Below are 24,655 nucleotides of genomic sequence, written 5' to 3'. Positions count from 1 at the left end.
GGGGGGCCCGTTTGTGCTTTTTTTTTAACCCTTTGGGACCAAGCCCTTTGGGGGTTTTTCCCCGCCATTTTAAGCCCCCCACAGGAAGACCCCCCCCCCGATGGTCAAATTTCTTCACGAAGTCCTTGAAAAAAAAATATGATGCTCTTCGTGTCCCACGCGAAAGGAGGAACCACTGGGCTACTCTGGCACGCGATCGGGACAAATGGAAGAATTACTGGCGCCCGCTCGACCAGTTCGAAGATCAACGGGAGTCAAGGTGATCAAGGTGACGATTACAGTTGCGCCACCCTTATACACGCACCGCGTCTACGAGCGAGCGGTCGAAAATCGAAGAGGTCTTCACACCAGCTTATTAAAGCAAAACCAAAAGAACAGGCTGTTGAGAGGACCGGAACGTGTACATTGAGAAGCGTTCCAACTTACCTTGTAGGAAATAAAGCGGTTCCCACGCTTTTTTTTTACAACGATTAGGGGAGATATGAGCGTAGCCACCTTGAACTCAGGAATCTACAACCCCATCTCTAGCTTTTCCCGCGGATTCCCTCACCACGTCAGATTCGCGGTATGCTGCCTTTATGCCGCCTGGTCACTTAGGCGATAGCGACTGATTCTAACATTTCTGATAAATGAAGTGATAAATAAATGTTCCTCAGGGCATCATTCATGAACTCCTCGAAACCAACATTTCTGTGCGTTCTTCGTACATGACAAATACATCAGAAATTAATGAGGATTTAGATATAGGGTCAAGTTAGCCAGCACTTTTACCTACTTTTATGAGTGCTGCTGACAAACCTTTGTTTTTTCTGGATACACTCAGCTTCATGCCACCTTTGGCCCGTAAACTCTTATATTTTTCTATTTTTTAGCATCTGTTGACGTGCCGCGTGTTATAAATGAACGCTTCTGCAAGGCATCATTCATGAACTCCTCGAAACCAATCGCTCGTCTCTACCTGAATCAGGAGATCGATTTACATGTGTTCTCAATGCAATCAGCATTTATGCCAGAAGAAGGACTTACTTTCAAGTTGAACGTTCAGTACTACAGTAGGTTCAACTTCCTTTTTGCTTCGCAAAAAACATACTATCTTATTTTTTCTTCAGAGTGCGGCGGATTAATCGACAAACCGAACAGTGGTGTCATTACTAGTCCGAACTTTGGCGGTGGTCAACCATATCTAAGGAATTCGCACTGTCTTTGGATGCTTGTCGCTCCGGAGGGGATGATTGTCAAGGTACGGCAGGGCGAAACGCAGTTATTTTTGTTACTAAATGATATTCCTGCAAAGAGGAATCTTCTCACTCATCGGCGCTCTCTTCAGGAGCATTGATGACCCCGTAAGTGCTCTTGCATAGCATAATAATTTAAGACTGCTGTTAGAAATGTGGCTGGCGTTAATCAATCCGCTTGGGACCTGCGCCACCACGTTCACTTCAATTCAGAATCGTTTGGGGTTTACGAACGTGTAACTGGCCTATACAATGACTTACGGATCTAGCCGATGTGTCAAGTCAGTGTTTTTATCCTCCCAGACAAGTCTTGTACCAATTTATCGACCCCGGAGGGATAAAAGGCTTGGTGAGCACCAGAGGGGATTCGAATCTCCGATCGATCGTACAGGCAGCGGAACCTCTAGCCTAATTCGAACCTCAACACCCGCCCCATTTGAAGCTAATAATCCTACGATTTCAATGTACTACAGTGATTTTTGCCATTTTCCACACCTAGTTATGGTTCATGTCACTTTTCCCCGTGGGGTGTTTTTGATATTAGTAAAACACGACGATTTTTCTCCCGCTGTATAATGTTCTAAAGGTTCGTTTTCATAGTAGCATTTAGATTTATTCATGGATTGGGAAATACAAAGGTATGTGTAGTGTAAAGCATTGATTTGTATATGTGGATATGTTGAAGTTGAGTTGTGTAGATATATGGGATCTATTTCTTGCCCCATCCCCATCCTCCGTACCAACAGCACTGAAACATGGATAGAGTTCTTACGATACAGTTGATTTAAGCAAGGGATAAAAAGGTGAACTTACGGCAGCGTCGGTCCCAATTATGAATGCAGAGAGCATTGCGAAGCAGGCCATTGTAATACTGAAAGTTCGTATTTGAACACTCTCAATAAAATTTTCTACCGATTATTTTTCATTTTTGATGGGGGCAGATGAAAAATGTGAATATTATCATATTCTTTTATTATTATTTACTATCCGAGCAGTACTTTTAGAGGGAGTAAACCTACTTTAAGAGCTCTATTCGGAAATGCAATAAATTTTCTGCATTTGTGGGTGACACTGTCAGGAGAACGGTGTGCAGTTTCAGCCATACAGTTCTTTTATTAAATCAGTATCAGCTTCAGATGAGTACTGTCCAAAAGTACTGTCTCATTTGACCTTCAAAAATTAATATAGCTAGTTTTAAAAGCTTTCCATATGTTTATTTGTTTTTTTTTTGTTTCTATCTGCTTTCTATCTGGGCTTACTAGAAAGTTAATTACGTCTTGACAGTGGTTCGGGTTGTATTTACTATGCTGGCTCGCTGCTGTGTTTCTGAAACATCCCTAGAATATTTATAGGGTCACATTGAGAAGTTATTTCAAATTATTGTCTGTTTTAGTCTCATAGGTTTTTAGAAATTGCATAACAGCTAGGTTATTCCATGAAATCGGAATCGGTACTCTAGATATCCTTTGACATGCAGTTCTAAAAAGGGTGGTTGTTTGTTTTTGACTGTAAAAAATAGAGTCCTCCCATCACTCTGAACAAAAAATGAAAGGGATTCACGCTTTTACGGATGTGGCTAAGCGCTTTTTTTACAGTAACAATTCTACAGTTCCATCTGAATATCCTCACACACAAAGGCTCAGAAAAGAGGTTTTGAAAAATGCAAAGATTTAATTACTCACAGCTCAGACGATTGCATTTTCAGTAAGAGGTAGATATGATAGAATAATGCTATTTCGAGCTGTTTAAATACTTCCTGATTTTCTTTGCGACATTATTTGAACTACTAACATTGTTGACAAAACAAGTATTCAAAGAATAGTGTTTACTGTAGCGATATCTAGTTCTCTGTTATGTTTTTCTTTCTCACCCTCCTCAATATGTAGCTCTGATTGTTTGGCTGTTAGAAGTTATTGAGTTCTAAGAGTATTAGGAAAAGAATAGTAAGGTCTTAAGTGGTTTTCTGGACAACTGTTTATGTATCCTTGTTCTTTCCTCGACAACTGGAAAGTGTAGAAAGGAAGTTATGAAGGCAGCAGTCATTGTTGGCTAGATACCCAATTCAACTGAAAAAAGTATTGTATGAGGTAAACCTCAGAATTGTACTTAACCTGTCAGCTGGCAGTGTTCATCATAACAAGGAGATGAGAAAATATGAATAATTTTCACTAATACCGGTTATGTTTCAGTTAAAAAAGCAAAAAAGTCGACAAGAAGTCCAATAGATGCCAGAACTTCGATTTTTCTGAGCTTCAGTGTCTTGAAAAAGACGAAAAAAAGGAAAAAAAAGAGATCATTTTTGAAGCAGTATTCGTAACACGCGATGAGAGTGACCTGCGTAAATTCGACTAGTTTGTTTTTTTTTTTTCAAAAAATTAGTGCTTATAGTATTTTTGACGGTTATGATCTCTGCTCCACTGAGGCAGCAACAACTGACTTGACAGCACTAGTACATATTTGAAGAGATCGATAGTTTGATTTTAGGAAAATTATTGTTTTTTTAATTTTTACTTATAAATATGGTGCTATATGTATTTTATTTTGTGCGGGATCCTTAAAAGGAAATAGAAGGCTGGTAGATCTTCCATTTGTAGAATATCGATCCACTGCAATTTTCTTGTAGTAATTTTATACTATATGACATGAGCAATAAATTTTCGGAACACAATTTTGAAAACACTAAAACGTGATGAAATCGGTAGGTACTTTCGTTTTTTTATCCAAGAGGAGGATATTCTCAGGTTTCAACTTCTACATAGTTACAGTGTATATTCGAGAACCGTTCTCTTTTTTTTGTTGAAGTTTCGAAGAACCCCTTCTTGCTTTTGAGACTCTATTGAATCAACGTGTTTTTTTTTTGCGGTTATTGTTGTGATGCTATAGAGTTCATAACTCGAGCAGTTACATAAAATTGAGTCTGAATATAGTATTACCTTATACCTGAGTAATGGAAGGATGTTTTCCTCGAAGAGCTTCGATGTATTCCACTGTGTAGAATGTGGTTTTTACTGAACCGAACACTGCTTGCCCTACTAATTATTTTTTTTGTAGCGTCAACTGTCTAGAGCTAGGCAATTTATCGAACTGTCTATTCCTTTTTTCATCTTTATTCTTTAAAATTCTTAATAGAGCTGTGGCAATAACATTCTTGAAACTCTAGCAAATCTAACATTGGTGGAAATACATACGTAGGTTTATTCAACGATTGAGTCATATCCTTGAATTCGTAATATGTAACTGTATGTAACTGATGAAAGTTTGATTAATCTACTTTTTTCCCCATAGTCCGCTACCCCAACCGTAGCCATATCCAGACCATCCGCCCCAACCTCCACCATAACCACCATATCCACCCCACCCGCCGTAGCCAACACAACAGCCTACACAACACTGAAAAATGCGTATGAGTACTATTTTTTAGAGGCATCACCCCACGAATCTGAGGTGGTGCAGATTTCAGGTGGAGTATTCGTATACGGGATACTAGATTGTGGAGAGAGGGGTGATTCCGTCCATTTCTTCCTAATTGCCGTAAAAAACGGCCCGGAAGATGCGGCTTGTGCACAAGGCTGGCGCGCTCCAATCGAACTCGTTGTAGAAAATAGCGCGCCGGAACACCCGAAGACGTATCTTCCGGGCCGTTTTCTACGGCAATTAGGAAGAAATGGACGGAATAACTCTCCTCCCCATAATCTACTATGCCGTATACGAATACTACACCTGAAATCCGTACCACCTCAGATTCGTAGAGTGATGCCTTTAATTCATAGGAATGGCATATTTGAAAAAAAAAACTATTAAAACTCACAAGTATTTGAGCATCAATTTCGGTCCCACATATGTTGAGTATGAGGAATAATACCAGTAATAAGCTGAAAACTTACATTTTAAAAAATATGCAGATATTATTGATGTAGAATTCTGAAATCGCTATCATGTTCTATAACGAATAACATTAGGGGGATTGTTGTTATGAATTTCACCCACAAAATTAGGGGAATTGTTGTTATGAATTTCACACACAAGACGTGAAGCTGTGGGCCCCTCATTGTACTCAAAACAACTTAAGAGTGACTCAAGAACAACTCCTAAGTCTTCAAATTTTAATTTTAGCCGGAAAACGTTTACATTTCTATAAGAATTGGAAATTAACAGAAGAAATCTAAAAATATGCGCACTCTGGTCACTTACAGTTTTGACGATGACATTTGACGGGAGTGAAAGGTGCAGTTAAAGGTCCTTGTTGTCAGGTGTTTAAGTACCTTCTTATTCTGCTTTTTTTTTCAAAGAAAAAACTGTTCCCCTTTCCTATAACATTGTCGACCGAGCAAATATTTAGGGAATAGTTTTTACTGTAGCTGGATCTGGTTTCTTGTTGGGTTTCTCATTTCCCCCCTTTTACGATGAATATGGTGCGAAAGTTGTTGTATAGTTGCGGTCTTAGTATCTGAAAGAAACCAAATTTTTGGGGCCGTTCTGATTTTTTCGGGCACATTAAAAATTTCTCTTATTTCGAGAAAAACAAAACTATGGCCACTTTACCATAGTTCTTTAAAAGCTCTGTAAATGGATGCATTTTTTGCTTGTGTAGTGTTTGCTGTTGTGTACGCTTCAGTTAACGACAGTGCACTGTTTTTTTATCTGGAATAAAAGTATTTTTTGCCTTATTTTTGATCTGAAAGAGGTATGAGGTAAAAGAGGTAAAAAAAAGTGGAACAGCGACTGCAGTCGTGTTCACAAAAGTATACCTTTATGTGATCAAATAGCGAAACTGACGGAACACAACGAGTTGGTGTCGCGTTAAAGAAAAAATCACAGAGAGATAGAACGAACACTCTATCGTCCGCGGCCGAATTTTTTTTTGGGTTTTTCATATTTTTTTTCGTAGCAAAACATTTTTTTTCACAGGAAACGCAGAGGTAAATGATACACATAGTGTTTTTCTTCACTTTGTCGCTTCGCGTGAAGTTAACGTAGGGTTCCACAACAACTCGTGGATTTTGTCCACTATTTTGTAGTTTTATATTGTCGTTTTGCGTGAAGTTAACGTAGGGTCCCACAACAATACGTGGATTTTGTCCACCATTTTCTAGTTTTATATGCTAAGTCCTCTCTAGGAGTTGTCAAAGTAATCTACTTTCAATCAAGGTTATTTCAGTTTTATTGGGAAAAATAAACATACAAACAAGCAAACATAATACCCGAAATCATGCAGTTAGTTACACGTTCCCGAGGACTTTAAATTTCTTTGATTGATCTTCAAATCCAGCTTCTCTTTTCTTACATGGCCAACCGCAGCCAGAGCCTCCGTATTCATATTCGTAGACTTCTACCGGAATTACTGGTACTGGTGGAATTGGTGGGATTGGTGGTAAAATTAGTCCTGGACCGTATTCATATCCGTAAGGAGGGACATACTAGAAGAAGTAATATATGAAAATTCTTCGTTAGAGAAAAAAAAATCGTTTAAACTCACAAAAGCTCTGCTACTGCTGACGAAGAAGCCGATTACCAAGAAAAAGAGGAAAGGAAGCCTGGAAAAACAACTAAATAATCATACTTAAAAGAATGGAGATCTATTGAATTTTGTTCCAGAAATCTATAATTTTTGCTGTTTGTTATTTGCAGGTACGTGATTAAAGGCATCACTCCACGAATCTGGTGTGGTGCGCGTTTCATGTGGATTATGCCTTTCGTAGAGTATGGGGATGAGGGTGATTTCGTCCATTTCTTCCTAATTGCCGTAAAAAACGGCCGGAAAGATGTGACGCGTGCACAAGGCTGGCGTGCTCCAATCGAACTCCTTGTAGAAAATAACGCGCCGGAACGCTCGAAGTCCTATCTTCCGGACCGCAATCAGGAAGAAATGGACGGTATCACCCTTCTCTCCATTACCTAAGATCCCGTATACGAATACTCCACATGAAATCCGTATCACCCCAGATTCGTGTGGTGATGCTTTTAAAAAAATTGCCTATTTGCAATATCGTTTTTCTTGTAATCGTTGAGATAAACAAAAGTTTATTGTTGGTGAAAAAAAATGCTAAAATGGTTGCTGAATCGAGTTCGTGAATCTTTTTTTTTCTCGTTCGTCTTATTTTAGAAAAAAATGATCTGTTCACGTCTATGTTATGCATGGTTTCTTTTGGAACGCTAACCGAAGCCGGTCAATTTGACGGGTTTTAAATTGGTCCATCGATTTAACACCCATACTTTTCTTCGCTTAAAATCACCACTTTTCTGGAAATCTCACAAAGTAGCATATTATTGAACACGAAGACGAGAAAACATATTTTTTCAAAGGTGGAATATATCGGACATACACTCTATAGTGTTGCATGGTTTCCAGAAGTAGAGGGGCAATGAAAATGTTTGCAGCACAGTTTGTACGCTACTCCTGTTCCCACTATTTAAGCTCTCCTTAACCAGACATCATGCAGCTCGTTCAACATTGTGGAAAATTTGTGCCAGTCAATTGTACTGAATAAATAATTATTCAGTGGGAATAGCGTCGAACATGGGTGTCAACGAGCTTTGTTTACAATGTGATGATAGGACAACAAGCCTAGAATTTTTGTTCCTGTTCCAAACTTTCGCAAGGAAAATTTTCAAAGCTGCATTGCTTACTTGCAGCAACTTCCCCTAGGGTAACGATTGTGATTTGATTCCAGAAAATGAGTGGAAAGGTTGTGGGAGTGAGAGTGTCCATAGTTGCCAACTCTTGACGCCCTTCAGCGGTTTATTTTATTTGAAAAAAATGTTTCTTTTCCTTTCACGTGCCATGTCCAAGAAATCTATCCAGCTATGAAAATATGGGCGGGTATAGTGCAGTAGCTGAGAGGTTCCTCTGTCCGCTCGATCGATCGGAGGTTCGAGTCGGCCCTGGTGCTCACCAAGACCTTCATCCCTCCGGGGTCGACAAATTGGTACCAGACTTGTCTGGGCGGAAAAAAGCACTGACTTGACACATCGGCTAGCCACCGCAAGTCATTGTGTAGGCCAGTTACACGTTGAAGTGAACGTGGTGGCGCATCCCTATGAAGATCAGTACAGGATTTACAGTATTGTGCGTATAACCTGTCTGGGACATCCTTCGCTGGGCGGTAACTGCATTGTGACGTTACCAATTTAATCCTAGCCCCGAATTTGTCCCAATGTGAATAGTTCAAATAGATAGACTTTACATTTACGTATACGAAAGTGTGCCCATGATTCCATGATTGTGGAAGATAATGGTTTAAAGGTAACATTCCGCTTGATCTATGTTCGTCATTCATTTCTGTTGTGTCCTACAGTATTTTTTCTCCAAAACGATCAAATAATATAGCTTTTATTGTACATTATAGTAAAGGTTAGTGTTGTGGCGTTTGCTGGTACTGCTGAGGTGGTTGCTGTTGTAGTGGTTGTTGTTGTTGTTGTTGTTGTTGTTGTCCAGGTCCAAATCCAGCCTCACGTTTTCCATAGTAGCCGTAATAGCCGTTGTATCCATAGCCGTTGTAGCCATAGCCGTAAGATGGGTAGTAGTAGGAGTAGTACGGATATCCGTAATAGCCGTAGTACTGAAAAGTTAAAGTAATGTCGATCGAATTTCGTTTCAATTTTGTTTTTTGCAAATATTATTTTATATTATATATACTGTATTCCTAGGACAAAAAGAATCTCGTCCTCCTTTATCCTCAGTAATACTGTGGGTGAGGGAGGACGACGTTCTTTTTTTGAACTAGATTTTTCGATTTTTTTCAATTTTGTCTTAATTCTATAATTCACGGTTGGAGATTGGTAATGAATCCTCTCGTCAATGGAAATAACTCGGTCGACAGTACCTATTGTTTCCGTGCGAAGCCTCGTAAAAACAGTAACCTTTCATTGTCAGCCGCTTATTTTACAAAAGTTACTGATATATTGTTTTTTTGAGTAGTGTGATACTTTGAGTTTTCCACAAGTAGCTATGATAGACGAATTTTTCAAATATTGGTGACTAGACGTTACTATACAGAATCTTTTCAAATAAGAAAAAAAATTGTACTCACGTATTGAGCCTCGACGGCGAAGGCGCAGAGAACGACAAGAGAGACAAGAAGAAGGCTAAAATATTTGTTTTAGGCATTTTTATAAAAAGAAAAAGAAAAGGCAGAACTAGGAAGGTTAGTAGCCATAGGACTTACAGCTTAGCAGAGGACATTTTTTTTTCCAGAGGTCTACGAGAAGCCTTGTAGAATGATGGAAAGATCAACGCGTGCTCTTATATACTGCATAGTATCTGTTTGGAGTAGTCTGTTTGCTCTGCATATTTCACTCATTCTCGCCGTTTGCAAATAGTTACTTTTTTTTCCACCCGCCGTCCCCGGCCACTCCCAGGAACAGAGATGGTTGAGTTCCGTGAGATCAGTTGAATTTCGATGAGAAGAGCAGAACAATAATAACAGCAGCTACTACCTGATATTTTATAGATTACAAATGGAATTAGCTAAAGGGATTCCGTCCCCAGTAGAGACTAAAAAAACTGCGGACGGGAGTCTCTGTGATTTTGATAGGCACGAAATTCTCTTAAATGAAAAAAAAATTAAAAACACAGGATTTTAGAGCCATTTTTTTCGTATGGACACTAAGGCGCGATGAACTCTTGAACTTCTGCATGAAACGACACGCTTTCGAACAGAAACGTTTCGCTCTTCTCTTTGTTTGATGATGTAAGCATAATGTTTGCACAAGATGGTTGGAAGTTTCCTCGAAAAGTAACGTTCAAAGAATGTGCTAGAAAATTAGTTAGGTATGATCAAATATTTATATATTTATTTATATAACAGCTAATGATCTAATCTTCATGTCATATATTTATTGGGAATATTTATTTATTTATATTTATTGTATTTGGGAAGAAATTCTTCTTAAAATATTAACGAAATACTTTCCCAAATAATCTTACTTTTGCCTTGTCTTCAATAAATTTGCAATGATTCTTTAAATGAATAGTTTATCACGGCTTTCAGAAAGTGAAAATGTTGCTTTGAGCTATAGGAATATATTTTCTGTTTATTTTAAGTCAATTATTGTTATTAAAAATTTTCGATGTGAAACTTCATTGGTACAATAGTATTCTCGTGGTTTTTCTTATTAGTTATCCGTGAAGAAAAAAAGTTTGCTCCAACGAATTGCTGTTGTAAAAGTCCTTGTAAGAGTAGATATTCGTTTCGTTGAAGAATTCTGTTTATTGGCTCTTTCAAGAAGTTCTGGAAATTTTATTTATTTATTTGGTTCGTTAGGCAAACAATTTAAAAGGAATAACATTCCTCATTCACAAAGGATTTGTTATATTTATACAATCATAATGGTGTTTTTTCGCATGTTTTTTTCATCGAATGAGTTTTTCAGCAGGAAAACCAGATGGATCTATTTTTTTTACTTTATGATTTTCGTAAAATGAGTGGAGGTGAGTACCGAAAAAGGTTTCAAAATAGTGAAATGAAGGCATTAGAAAAGCTTGCGTGAATTTTTAAACTTTTCCTGTCCTTCACTTTTAGTGTTTTTGAGGTTGGTATTTTATTCCAGATATTATACTCTGGTCTTCTTTTTTCGCGAAGTTTCAAAGTCAGGAAAATACTAAAAAAAATGAAAAAAAAACACAAAAAATAAGAAATATAAAATAGTCTATCTTTTCTTAACGCTGTTTCAAAGTCCGGACAAATTGGGTTTTCCTTGAAAGTCCAGAGGTTACATCCAAAGTCCGGATAAATGGCGTTAAGTGATGATATATGTACTCTTCTTACACATTTTTTTAAACAATTTGTTTTTCTTTCGAGTTAGGAAATTCAGTGTTGCGGCATGCCGGCACACAAGGCATAGTTACTTTTCTTCGTCATCTTTGTATACGAAATTTTCCTGTAGAGTACGTTGTCCATACGTTGAATACCTAGGTGGAGAAGTAGAACTGGTCGGTTTGTTTCTTCTGTTTTCTTGAACGATATACAGAAGGTCAATTTGGGTGGAATCATCCGGAAACATAGTAGTTTTACTTTATTTTATGCGTAGACAACAAAATTGTGCAATTATTTCCTTTTTCTGCCTATTTTTTTCTGCTAATTTTCCCTACTAAAGGAAAATACGATCAAATGGAAAAGGTTTGGCATAAGATCAGTAGTTCCGTCGCCACGTTTTGCACTTCATTCATTCTGAGAGAACTTTAATCATTTATCGCGATTGCGATATATTGACACAAGTGGTGATCACTTGGCACCTCAGAAATGACTCACATCTGCGATATTTACCAATAATTTTTGATCATATAACGGTTTCCAGAGTATTGTCAAAGCGGTTTCGCGCTCACAACGATCTTTTCCACCCGATAGTTAGGTTAAACACAAGGACTTCGACAGCATCAGCAAATATGCCATTCCTCAGGCGTACGGGTCGAAGGTTGTAGAGCACAGAGCGGCCGCACCCGTAGGATGAGTTTTTATGTGGTGGTAATCTTTCTCGGGACAGAATACTTGGACAACTAGGTTTTTTTTTGGAAAACAGGCTTCGTTTCCTTGGGTTTTTGTGCTGTAGTTGGTCCATTAGGCTTTGATTTGATCCAGCTCTGGAGATCAAATTTTGTTTGATCTCCAGAGATGTATCAAATCTCTGTGACAAATTTTTATGAGATGCTTTAGCTCACATTGAAGAGTATTAAAAGGCGTTTTCAATTATTTTTAGCTATAGCTCAACTTAAAAAGACGTAAGCAACTAAATCTATAGCGCAGTGCATACAATGCCCTACAGAATAAAAATACTTTACTCCTCAGTTAATCGGTTGCGAAGATTAGTTAACTAAAGACATATACTTCAGTGCTTCACAAAAAAAAATAACAGAAAGAAGGAAGATAAAGAATTTCAGAGAAAACTCCTAGAAATGGTCTTTGGCTTTGATCTCAATTTTATATAAATGACAGATGAGACAGTCGTGAATGTTGAGAGAAGTTAGCGCAAGTTAATACGTGACTCTTTGTTGAGGCAGTTTCTGAGGATTTATCTGTTCGTTGAGAAAGGAAAGTTTCTCCCCGATTTTTCTTCTCCCTACAAGACATATGTACCTCGTAAAATAAACATTCAAGGGTATCGTTTTGCTCAGGTTTAGCAGTAAGAAATTTTTGTTGGACGTGCGAGACCTACAAAAGAAGAAACTGTTACTTCTAGAAAAAAAAATGAAACAAAATTGAAAACAGATATAGATAATTATTCCAAATATTTTGTAAGTACAAATAAAGGCATGTGAATCAATTAAAGCCTATTATTCGATTTCTTAGTGAACCCACAAGTAGTTTTGATATCCTTTAATTGTTTTTATTACTTGCACCGTTATTACTAGCTAGAAAAATAACGAATTATTTCCGTGAACTATTCAAACGTCGAAAAACAGAATTATGACCAACAAAAAGAGAGCCAGCGCAGAAAACAATTTTCCATTTGAATAATCCCATAATGCTTTATTAAGGTGAAGCTGTGTGAGATCGGCTAATATTTTTCAGTAGTATGACATATGTATGGGCGAGTGTAAGAGATTCTGCTGCACCCACGCGATCGATTGGAAGTTCGAATCCTCCTGGTGCTCACCAAGCCTTTCATCCCTCCGTGGACGATAAATTGGTAGCAGACTTGTATGGGAGGATAAAAACACTGACTTGATACATTGGCTAGTCCACGCAAGTGACTGTATGGGCCAGTTACACGTTCGTGAACCTCAAATGATTCTGAATTGAAGTGGACGTGGTGGCGCATCCCAAGCGGGTTGATTAACGCAAGACACTTAAACCTTTATCCACTTTATGATCTATGTACATAAGGATATTTGTGAAACCATTGTTTAAAGGGTTACATACTTTCTACTGTCTATTAGTGATGTTTTCTTGCTTTTAGATGACTATAACTGATATGGATGTCGAATACAATCCAGCTTGTGATGCTGATGTGCTAATAGTAGGTGAAGGTGCGTAGTACTGTCACAATTTGTTTCACAACGTTGTTCAGGATGAGACTGTATGTTCTAAATGAATGGGTTGACCGTATTTCATCATTCCAGGACCTGATAATGACGTAATCCATCGGTACTGTTCGCGAGAGCGACGTTACGGTAACGAGACAGAGGAAGAAATGCTGAAAGAGCGATTCAAGGTCTGTTCGTATGCGTAGTCTGGATATTATAATTTTCTTCGCATGATTTATGATGCTTTTTGGTTTCGAGCTACCTGTTTGCAGGTGATCAAATCGCGGTCGCGCTATCTCACTCTAACCTGGAACACCGATTTTAGTAATGAATATCGTGGATGGCGAATTGACTACGAATTTATACCGGATGGAGCAGGTACGTCCACTTCGCCAACCGTGCAAACCTTTCGTCATTAACGATCAGGATTTAGAGTGCGGCTATTCAACTCATGCAATGTCTGGTGTTATCCATTCACCTAAATGGCCTAAGGATTACGACAACGACGAGGAATGCATATGGGATATACAGGTGCAGTGATTCTACGGTTCCCCTGACTTGATTGACCCCCTGACAGTATTTTTTGACTTCATATTTGATGACCAATGTTGAAATTAAAGGTTCCCCTTGGCTACCATATCCATCTGCAATTCACCCACTTCGATATTGCACCTTCCGAAGAATGTTCGAAGGATTCGCTCATAGTAAGCTTTTTTGTTTGAAGATCGCCGCTTTTAGGTTTAGTGGGTGTTAATGAGGCACATGTATAGCGGATAAAGACTCGTATTTTGTGATGAGCTCGCATATGGTGGTGTTTTCCTGTACCTTAACCACTCATCCTCATTTTTGAGTGAGTGAGGGTATTCTAGACAGATAAATGGTTGGTACAAAAGGATTACAAAATCGGTGTGATGCATCCTTTACGTTTACTTCACTATCGTTCGAATGTTTTCAATTCAAGTTCAATTTCTCAAAGATTCAGGGAAAGCTCTCACTTTTTTATTCCATACACACCTGCATCATCGCTCGCTCGTTTTGTCTGTGCTAAAAGTATGAATAGTTAGATCTATCGTGAACGGTGCAAAAAAGTTTCAAAGAGTTGATGTTTCGAAATTTTCGATGCTATACGTACTATAGTCCGAACGGACAACTCTCCGAACGGTTATTTTTCGAAATCTGGACTGATAATTTCTCTATGTGGTATGGAAATTCGTTTTTAGCTCGGTGTCTAGATAGAAATAGATGCGCTTAGCGTTTTTCTAGGGGTTTTTTGTTCATCGTAGCATAATGCAATATATCGATACTGAGCTTACACTCTTTGAAAATGGAGGTCAATTGAATGTTGGTTAAAATATTATCCATTAATCGGTCGAAGTACGTAATCTAACCACTTCACCACGCGCTCTCCATGGTGTTAGAAGTGCATTCCTTCGTTATTCGAAGAATTTGGCATATTTTTTGAGTATTGCTTTGATGGCGCTGGCTCTCGAACTCAACGAAAACCCCGGAGACTCGACGAAGACCAGAAATTTTCTCAGAAATTGTCTAGATTTCTTATATTATCTCCTATTATGTGATATGCGCTTCAATTACATGATCAATTCCTACAAAAACTCTTTTCAGATATCACAAGAGCACTCTTCGCGTGCTTTTGCACCCGTGGGTGACTATTTCTTCTTGTTCGAGGATGAAGAAGCTCATTCCCCATTGTGTGGTATCACCCTACCGAAACCTTTCCGCTCTGAAAGCAACAGAGTCAGGTACCATTCCCATTCCTTAGCTGAATTACGGCTTCGCTTACATTTTAGAAATGCTTAATAGTTTATTTGAAAGACTAAAACCGAGTCAAATACCGATTTTCAACCATGCTTATTTTTCTATATGTTTTGTATGATTTATATTATTATTATTATCTAGATTATTTTATTTATTTTCATTTATTTTTATTTTATTACTCAAAGTTTTTAAGAGTTAAGGGCACATTGTTTAAGTCATATTTGACTAAACAAGTAGAAACATACATAGATCCATATATAGAAGATACAGACAATACAAATTGCAAATAGAGATGTAAAATATAGATTCAAGTAAATATTGCCCTCTATTGTTTGCGAATTGCAGCAATTTCTATAAAACCAGGTAAATTTCAGGCTCAACTTCACTTCCGACGAGTCGACCACGGCAGCTGGTTTTCGAGCGGAATGGAAAGCTGGTATACATGCATTGTGTAGAATCTTCGTTAGTTTTCAGAACATCTGATATTTTTTCTGGTTTTGCAGAGTGTGGCGCTGTGTTCCGCCTCAGTCATGGTGTGATCTCGTCTCCGAATTATCCAGACCACTATCCCAATGTGAATGGACGCTGTGAATATATGATAGCTCTAGAAGGAGAAGCCGCAAATGCAGTGATTGCACTAAAACTGATAGATTTTGATCTGTCAGATGCGAAAAGTAAGAACGAATTGATTGAATCAATGATCACAGTGCTAAATAAAGCATTTTCAGTGGATTACTCCCGATCACCTTGTGAAAGTGACTACCTGGAAATTCGTGATATTATTAATAATCGAGTGGTGATGTCGTATTGTGGAGGAGATCCGTTAAACGAGGAACCAATTGCAATCAAGGTTAATTTTGGAGTAATTTTAGGGGTAATTAAAAGGAAAGATCTGCATGAATGAAACATTACATGGTCTTGTGTGGATTAAAGGCATCAACCCACGAATCTGAGGTGGTACGGATTTCAGGTGGAGTATTCGTATACGGGACCGTAGATTATGGAGAAGGAGGTGATTCCATCCATTTCTTCTTAATTGCCGTAAAAAACGGCCCGGAAGATACGGCTTCGAGCGTCCCGGTGCGCTATTTTCTACAAGGATTACGACTGGAGCGCGCCAGCCTTGTGCACCCGCCGCATGTTCCTGGCCGTCTTCTATGGCAATTAGGAAGAAATGGACGCAATCAACCTTCTCTCGATAATCTACGATCCTGTATACGAATACTCCAATCCTCCAATCCTGAAATCCGTGCAACCTCAGATTCTTGGTATGCTGCCTTTAAACAAGTAAGCCACTCCTTCGCAACCAATAAGGATGAGGATCACATGAGGATTTGACAAAATAATAGAATATTCTATTCTTCTAATATTATACGGTTCTAGGTACATGTACATACCTTCTCTGCTTTTTTTCTGCGTCATTTCAGGTCTTTTCAAAAATGGGGAGATGTAGGAGAAATCTCCTGGAAAATTTTGTTTTGTTGTCTTGGAATGTAAACACTGATTCCCTTTTGTTTTCTCCATTTACGGATGAAGAAAAGCGTTTTAGGGATCTGTTGGGCTAAGCTTCGTCACAAACCAATCTTATGTTCATGGCTCGAAGAAGCTACAACGAGGTTTCCAAATTAGCTATGCGATTGATAGTGAGTAACATTTTCTTGGAAATGTGAAATTTTTCCCTCTTTTTCTTTATCGAATGTTCTGTTGCTAAGAATGCGGTGGCACAATTGAACTGAGTGAAGATACCGGATATTTGTCAACGATTTCTTCACCAGCATTTCCACTGGATTATGCTCACAATTTGGATTGTGTTTGGAACGTTACAGCACCTGAAGATCGTGTGATTTCTGTAAAGTTGGTAGCAGTGTTTTCAATTTTTTTTTAGCTTTTTTTAATACCACTTATTTTCTATTGTAGATATGAAGTCCTGGAACTGGAAGCATCTAGTGAATGTACCTTCGATTCAATTGAACTTATCGATGGTATAAATCTGAATGGAACCAGTATGGGAAAAGTTTGCGGATCGAAAGAACAGTAGGTGTTTTAATTTTAGCATCTTTTAAGATTTTACTATGTTTTATAGCAGTTTTATTTGATATAATTTCATTTGATAAGATTTGATTTGATTTTTGATGATTTGATAAGTTCTAATTACAACTGTAATGGCTACATAAGTAATTGGCTTAAAATATTCAAATGTTCTCCTTTAAAGAATGCCGAAATCCCGACTGTATACCAAATCCAACAATCTTCTCGTACATTTTGTCACTGACCATACGTTGAACGAAGGAAAGTTCAAGATTGTCGTTACGGCTACCTTAGGTGAGTAGGCGGAGCTTATTCATATTCCTGGAGGAGCGGACGTATTTAATATCTAAATGTAGGAGAAAAATCTGGCTGTGGAGGTACATTGAAAGCGACAGGCGATTGGTCCACCTTAAAACCACCACTCGATGAGCAGGGTTAGCCACCACTATTATGTTTGGTTGTTTATTTATTTACATATTTGAAGAAAAATATAACGATTTTCAGGGCAATACATTCATAACCTTCACTGCGGTTGGAATATTATCGGTGGCGACAATACTATACTCGAATTACAAATAACTAAACTGGACACGGAAGAATTAATTGCACCCCCAGGCGTGGTCTCGGAAAGTGGGACTCGTTGCGTGGATGCGTTAACGGTAGGTTACTTAGTTATTATGTTATGCTATCTTTAAGTTTAGATTAGCATTTTGTCGGAATGAATTTGTTGTAACGTGGTGTAGATCTATGACGGCTACAAGTCATTTTCACCACTTCTCGCAAATGATCTATGTGAAGATACTGTGGGTGCTAAGCTACCGTTGACGTACCACACGTCACACAAGTGGGTGTTACCGTGTTTTCCTTCAACGTAACGCTAACATCATACATGATTACTGTTTACTGTTTAGAGTGGCTCATGTGTATTTCGAGAGTGACCTTAGTGGCTCTGGAACTGGATTTGAAATCAAATATCGATCTATTAAACGTAAGTTCTATCATTTGCTTATCCGTTTTTAAGAGTAATTGTTTCACTTATTATAGTAAAAGCTGCTAAGCACTTTTATTGTAGCTGTCAATTTTTCAATTTTTATTTTTAATCAGTATAGAATATTTTATTAATCTTCTATTAAACTAAGATTTTCAGCCGACTGTGGTGATTGGCTCGTTGCAAAAACTGAATCGCAATCATACAGCTATCAGAGTAAGCAGAATAAAGGTGAGGATAAAGGTGATGGGTGGTTTTTAGCTGTTGAAGCTTATTTTCCTTTATTTGCTTACATAGCTGGTGCCAGCTAAATCGAATCTATCTCCACTCGATGAAAAGTCTTATTTTCAACTATTTATTTCTTATTAGTATGGATTTCACTATGGATTTAATCAGTTTCAGACAAACATGCGGGTCAAACAAATCAGCGATGTCAATGGGTAATACAATCCAAATCACAAACTCCTATATGGCTGCATTTTAGGTAGTTTTGAGTTTTTATTATATAGCTAACAGAAAAGATGAATAGTCCATTTCATTTGATGGAAGAATCTCTACTCTAAAACGTATTCCCTATAGTAGACGAATTTCTAGTGTGGCCACTGGTATAGGTGCGATAGGGAGGAGCTGGACCCTCTTCAGCTGAAGGAGGTCTAGCTCATGAGGTGCAGCTCAATTGATGAGAATCCATTTGCCAAACGTCCAACAGAGAGCGAGGTCCCTTCGCCATCCGTCAAAAAGTGAATTGGGTCCCTCCGTCAACCATCCAGAAGTGAAGGAGATCGGACCATCACTTCCGACTTTCGCATCTGTGACCACAGGTCTAAACGGAAATTTCGCCTATTTTCCCTTATTGTTGCAGTCATAAAAACTGACAGATGAAATAGAGCGTACAGATTCACAACTTTGCATCATATCTGGTCGATTCCATGTACTTTCTTCTATCGATTGAATTCTACTTCCAGTACCATACACTTTCCTTCGATCGACGGCGACTGTTCGGATGCATATATCGAGATTCGTGATGTTGGCTTAGTCTCGAAATGTCAGCACCCTGCTTGTGCCAGAGAAAGTTCGGACAGAAAGGTTACTTCTCTTTTGAGTTCTGAATGTTTACGTCGCACTATATTTATAGTCTAAAGCATATTTTACAGACTTATCGTATATGTGGTAACACACCATTCCCACCATACGTATCAAATACAATGGCTGTACAGGTAAATACGAATGTTTGAAAGTACAAAAGAAACTTTGAACCAATCAACCACTGACATGGTTATTTAAATTTCAATTTTAAAAAGGGTTAACTTATCTGCGAAATTAGAGCCGGCTACATGATTGAATTCGGTGCAATTTATAGAACAGCGATCCTTACTCTCTACTTAGGAAGGTTTGGAAACTTTTTTCCCTACAACACTGTTCTCATGTTAACTCAAAATTGAAATTATAAGGTTGTGAGTGAAACCACACACAACAGTGGTCTTTTGATTCTTTTATATTTGCTTCTGAATTGAGTGGTCGGTTATTCGACTGATCGTATGAGAACATGCAAACGTTTTAAGTCCTCAAAAACTTGGAAGCCATTTTTTTTAACGTATTGGGAGGAATTTGAATATATTTGAATATTCGAATATATCACATATTTGAAAGCAACAATGAATGTGTGTAGCTTGTTCAAATAGTAAAATATTCGAAAAACCAGAAGTGTAGGGAACAATTCAGTAGAATTTGACCTATTTGACCTAATGGCTGGACTAATCGAATTGATCGCATCATTGCTGCCTATCATTTCTCCTTCAAAGTACACCCGTTCGGCAGCAATACACTTATACCAACGCTTCTTCCAATATTCGATACATTTGTTATACTCTATTTCCGGAATGGCTTTTAGCTTTCATCCCTCCGAAAAAAAATCCATAGCAGAGTTGTCATGGAGGATAAAAGCAGCGAATTGACACATCGGCTAGGCTTTGCAAGTCATGGTATCAGACCGGTTACGCGATCGTAAACTTCAAATGTTTCTGAATTGAAATGAACGCATCCCAAGTGGAATGATTAACAGATAGTTTATCCTTTACCAGTCTGAACGTCCGGCTAAAGCCAGACTTCAGAATTTCTATGGTGTTCGCTTCGCTCCCCTTCACTAATCAACGAAAATCAATATTAATGCCCTTTTCTGTGAAATCAGACTTGTGTGTCTCCAAAAATCCTTCTTCCTTTCTTACATTATAACTAATAGCAAAAGATTTTATAGTCTTCTTTCTAAACGCGTCATTTCTACATTTGGAGAACGTTCGAACTTCAAACACTCCGTACCAATATATTTTAGACAAAGTCCTACTGATAAAGATAACGTTCCACATCAGATCACATAAACATCTTCCTACTATTTAAGCAGTTGTTTGCATGCGGGTTTCCACTTTCTGAGAACGGCCTGCTACCAACTTGAGGCGAACGAAGAAGGAAATAGAAACGCGGAGGAGTCATAGAGGTGAAAAGCAAAGCGCCCAGTGGCCACGGCTGTGAAACGGCTGCAACCATCTATCTTTTGCGTCATGCACACGAAGTTATTGCGCACCAATCCGACACCGCGGAACCCGTCGCAACCTTTTCTGTTGGTATCTGGCGCCGGCGCACCAATCCGACGCCGCGGGACCCGTCGCAACCCCTTCTATAGGAATCTGGCGCAGGCGCAGCAATCTGCCGCCGGTGGTCCCGTCGCATCCCCTTCTATAGATATCTGACGCCGGTGGACCCGTCGCACCCCATTTTATAGCTTTCTAGCGTCGAGGCACCAACTCGACGCCGGTGGACCCGTCGCACCACCCTTTTTGAATTTCGTGACTGACACACACACACACGTGACAGAATAAGCCCGTTATTATGTATCATGATACTTTACCAACCAGCAGAACACCTTGAAGTTCGGGCTTCTTTTTGCGCCGTTTGTTTTTACGTTTCTCACAAATGTTGTTTAGATAACAACCTCCGCTATCATCAACGATAATGACAGTGCCCGGTTCACAATGTCATATCGGCTACTAGACGGTAACCTTGTAAAACTTATAGAAAAAGATTAGTCTTTAATCTCATTTCGATATTGTTTCCCCAATTTTTAGGATGCAACCGCACTGTAATCACCCAAAATGCTCCATCAGGAAGATTAACAAGTCCAAACTTCCCAAATCCATACGATCATAACTCAACATGTACCACTCGTGTGGAAGCTCCACGGCAAAAACGAATCCAACTAGTATTCCGGTAAATAATCACTTCTTGTTTATTCTTGATGTTTTCGTCTGAAAATAACGTTATTTTTTTCTAGAAGCTTTGATTTTGAACGAGGCCGCGTAAGCTTCTATCGTGCAAATGGCTCAAGACTTGCTCTGTATAACTTCAGGCGACGAGTTTTTATGAGATCTTGTGATTTCGACTTTTTAAAGGTATTTCAGGAACAAATTGAGGTTTTCAATGTGTTAATTTATTTTTTGTTTACTGTCTGCGATTGGTTTTAAGAAAAATATGCATTTTTATTGTTTTGCAACTGGTAAGAGTGAACGTAACGAAATAAACGTGATGATCGTAAAAGTGACGAATTACAGATAAATGAGCCGGGAAGGAACTCTACTGGACCCGTGTGTGGACGCGGACTGCCATCAACCTATTTCACGTGGGGAAACAGTGTTGAAGTGGGTATTTTTCTGTTCCTAAAGACTTTGTTGTTTGTATTTATTTACGAGAATCTAGGTGTTTATGAAAACTGACCATAACATGGCAACGGAAGGCTACGATTTAAGTTACTTTACTGGGAGATTGCACGACGGTGAGTAGGCGACACTTGCTTCATTAACACATTTCTCGATAATGCCGTTTTCCCAACGTGTCTAAAAATATTTCAACGAGAATTGTGCTTCAAATTTCCCATGTGAAGTCATTGTGATAGTGATTGTTGGAACGTAAGTGGAAATTGTATAAGAGGAAACGGTAAACGTTTTTCGTGGTCATAAGTGCATGTATTGACATTACGGGGATCTTCTGGAAAAATTCTATCACGTGTTCCTGAAAAATTAGGTCTGCCTGTGGCATTTTGTGTTTGTTTTAGATGGTTCAATTGACTTTGCACCTTCCAACGACTTGGAGGGAGCCATTACAAACATTGGATATCCTAATGGATACAACACCTCAACAAGATCGTCGTAAGTTGTTGTTTATTACAATTAGGATTCCAATCACCATGTTAACGGTAATTTTTAGATTTTACGCTTTCGCATACCTTTTACCATGTCTGCTCATAGTATTGCGCTTAACAAAATGAACTTTTTTCTTTCTATTTTTTTTAAAATCCTAATGTTCAAAATGGGGAAAGCAAATGTCTTGCAATACCGTTTAGCGAGGGAATTTTAAACACTCATTAATCGAACATTCTAAATGTTTATTCCGACACGTACTGGAGAAACTAGGAACCATCCCAGTTATCGCAAAGCTATCATTGGAGCTGTTTAATCGTCGATGTGCTTGCTGTATACAACATTTCCCGCAAGGCAACCTGTATATTTTGCTTTCATCTGCTGCGATTCTCCTTTTCATCTTTAACAGCGTCAAGCTATTATTGTCTTTTCCAACTGAAAAAAGCTATACTTCTAATCTAGATGGACTATAATGCCTCCTAATGGACATAGTTGTGTTGTGGATTTGATTGTACTGGAATTAGCAAAAACTCAACCGGACGTGGATTGTCTCAGCCAAGGTATGTCTCATAAACGGTTTCTCATGAGTTTTCTCCGTAGCAAACAATTGCTTTTACCTCGACATTCTTTAGATGAGTACCTTGAGATTGAGCAGTCTACTGGGAACGCTGATCATCCTGGAGGTGGAAAGGATTCTGTTAGGGTGCGATCCTGCTCCCATGTGAGTTTTTTCTTTAAATTGCTCAACAAACACCAAGATTCTATTTATTTCAAGCGCATGTATATCCTGCTCTTCAGAACACTCCCGTATCTATGGAGATGGAACCAGCTGTGAATCGTTTTGTGAAGATCACATTTAAATCGGACGGCAGCACTGACAACGACGGTCGTGGATTCCGTTTGACGTGGAAATGCCTCAGCTACGAACAAATTCAAGTTTAATTGTTTTCAACGTTTTCGATGTTTATTGTTGTTCAGATCTTGTCGAATGTTCTGATGTAATTACGTGTCAAAATGTGATATGTATGTGATAGTAACTAATTCTTGTGTTTTAACTATAATTTAATCTATTCATCTATCATTGAAGAATAAACTATTATTCTAAGATGTAGTATAGATTTTGATAGGCTGTACACGAAGTTGTTAAATGAATTTATTGGTTAACGTTTCGGCAATATCACCTTCTTCAGAGCCTGAAATGGGCGGTTCAATCTACAATTTAAACGACCAACCTCTCCCCAACTAAACTGATAAAATCTATGCCAACTTTTTCAATCACCAATTTAGCGACTAAACTGAATGGCTCACCTTAGATCGGAGACGCCTAGCATGAACCGCTGACTGGTCAATCACAAGGGCGAATGGTTCAAATGTCACATTCAGATGGGAAGAACCATTCGAGACACGGGGCGAGTTCCCGCGTTATCGACAGACATACGGCCTTGCGGTTCATATTAGGGTTTTTGGTTTGGATCAAAAATGCCTTCAGCGATTTTCGAGCCAAAGTTTTAGATTCGTGCGCTGAGATTTGGACCCTAATTTCAAAATCAGCTACGTCGTGTTTTTGTATTCTATGGGCACCTAAAGGTTTCCATTCTCGTAACCTATTCTTGCCGTTCACGTGCTCTTTGATGCAGACATACAGCGGTCGTGCCGTTTCACCGACATACTCGTCGCCACAGTTCGTGCAAATCAAGTAGATTTCCCCGGATCTCAAACAGTCTCCTGGTCTACCTGTGGGACAAATAATGCAGTTCGGTGTTGTACGTATGGTATCGTAGAAACGATTCCGAATCAGCTGACGTTACAAATTGTTCGGTAGTATTTCAACTACCGAAACGGAGCTATCCAAGTCTGCTCTTCTCAGACACCCCCTAATGGCAGTGGTCATTTCATCGGAGATATAAGGAGAGCAGAGAGGTATCTTATCTGTGGTGGGGTTTTCGAGTTCAATTCCAATCTATACGACATTCAACTATGCCGAGGTTTATTGAAAGTCGAACTTCTCAACTCTATTTTAAGATGTGTTTTCTATAGCTGTTCTACTCTCCCGAGCGATGCTATGTGACAATGGTTCATTTATTGATTTCCACGTTTCACTGCCTTAGGTCGAAAGCGGTATATGGCGCTAGTGGTAGTACCACTTCTTTATGTCCTCACTATTTGGGTACTGTACCTACGGTCTCCGATAGTTAACTCTGATGCATGTGAATGTGTTTATTTGCATGTGCAATGAAGTTCCATTCCGATAACTATAACCGTATTGTTAATCCAGAGCTTAATTTACGAGTCAAAAATGATGTCCGTCCTCCTTGGGACCCTGGTGTAAGCTGATTGTGACATAATTTTTTAATATCAGTAACTGGTACAGTAGTTAGAGTAATGCTTTCAATAGTATATTTTTCGATGTAGTTTCTGCCTTTTCAAGTTCCTTTTTCGGAGAGTTAATGATGTTAATAATTGTAGCTCAAACAATTGA

At 38.7% G+C, this 24,655-nt stretch overlaps 3 protein-coding genes across 5 annotated transcripts; 1 reads left to right on the top strand and 2 right to left on the bottom strand.

The window, feature by feature from the left end:
* Positions 1 to 205: 205 nt before the first annotated feature.
* Positions 206 to 23,118, top strand: RB195_016091 (uncharacterized protein; the record flags this gene model as incomplete). 3 transcript variants are annotated; one of them, XM_064207094.1, is made up of 32 exons in its annotated part: positions 926 to 1,052; positions 1,110 to 1,240; positions 13,131 to 13,200; positions 13,294 to 13,385; positions 13,470 to 13,575; positions 13,631 to 13,728; positions 13,818 to 13,901; positions 14,821 to 14,957; positions 15,348 to 15,409; positions 15,477 to 15,647; positions 15,702 to 15,823; positions 16,523 to 16,616; positions 16,686 to 16,827; positions 16,891 to 17,007; positions 17,186 to 17,295; positions 17,358 to 17,435; positions 17,506 to 17,660; positions 17,745 to 17,845; positions 17,913 to 17,989; positions 18,149 to 18,220; positions 18,392 to 18,473; positions 18,955 to 19,075; positions 19,144 to 19,206; positions 20,968 to 21,037; positions 21,109 to 21,250; positions 21,315 to 21,432; positions 21,592 to 21,678; positions 21,737 to 21,812; positions 22,092 to 22,185; positions 22,639 to 22,736; positions 22,809 to 22,897; positions 22,975 to 23,118. In XM_064207094.1, 32 exons carry the CDS (start codon positions 926 to 928, stop codon positions 23,116 to 23,118), a joined length of 3,330 nt encoding a protein of 1,109 aa, XP_064062974.1. The 3 variants fall into 3 exon arrangements, with proteins under 3 accessions (XP_064062977.1, XP_064062974.1, XP_013296232.2); XM_013440778.2 differs by lacking the exons at positions 926 to 1,052; positions 1,110 to 1,240 and adding an exon at positions 12,747 to 12,860; XM_064207093.1 differs by lacking the exons at positions 13,131 to 13,200; positions 13,294 to 13,385; positions 13,470 to 13,575; ... (25 more) ...; positions 22,809 to 22,897; positions 22,975 to 23,118 and adding exons at positions 206 to 338; positions 3,492 to 3,587 and having other exon boundaries at positions 873 to 1,052.
* Positions 4,503 to 5,443, bottom strand: RB195_016093 (uncharacterized protein; the record flags this gene model as incomplete). Its single annotated transcript, XM_064207096.1, has 3 exons — positions 4,503 to 4,625; positions 5,044 to 5,107; positions 5,427 to 5,443. The coding sequence occupies 3 exons, from the start codon at positions 5,441 to 5,443 to the stop codon at positions 4,503 to 4,505; spliced, it is 204 nt and encodes a 67-aa protein (XP_064062976.1).
* On the bottom strand, positions 8,588 to 9,417 carry RB195_016092 (uncharacterized protein; the record flags this gene model as incomplete). The annotated part of the gene is made up of 3 exons (XM_064207095.1): positions 8,588 to 8,794; positions 9,266 to 9,320; positions 9,401 to 9,417. 3 exons carry the CDS (start codon positions 9,415 to 9,417, stop codon positions 8,588 to 8,590), a joined length of 279 nt encoding a protein of 92 aa, XP_064062975.1.
* Positions 23,119 to 24,655: the final 1,537 nt, after the last annotated feature.

This window comes from Necator americanus, chromosome V (assembly GCF_031761385.1).
Source record: "Necator americanus strain Aroian chromosome V, whole genome shotgun sequence".
NCBI lineage: Eukaryota > Metazoa > Nematoda > Chromadorea > Rhabditida > Ancylostomatidae > Necator > Necator americanus.
Note: the sequence above shows the minus strand (reverse complement) of the source record. Positions and strands in the feature narration are given on the sequence as shown.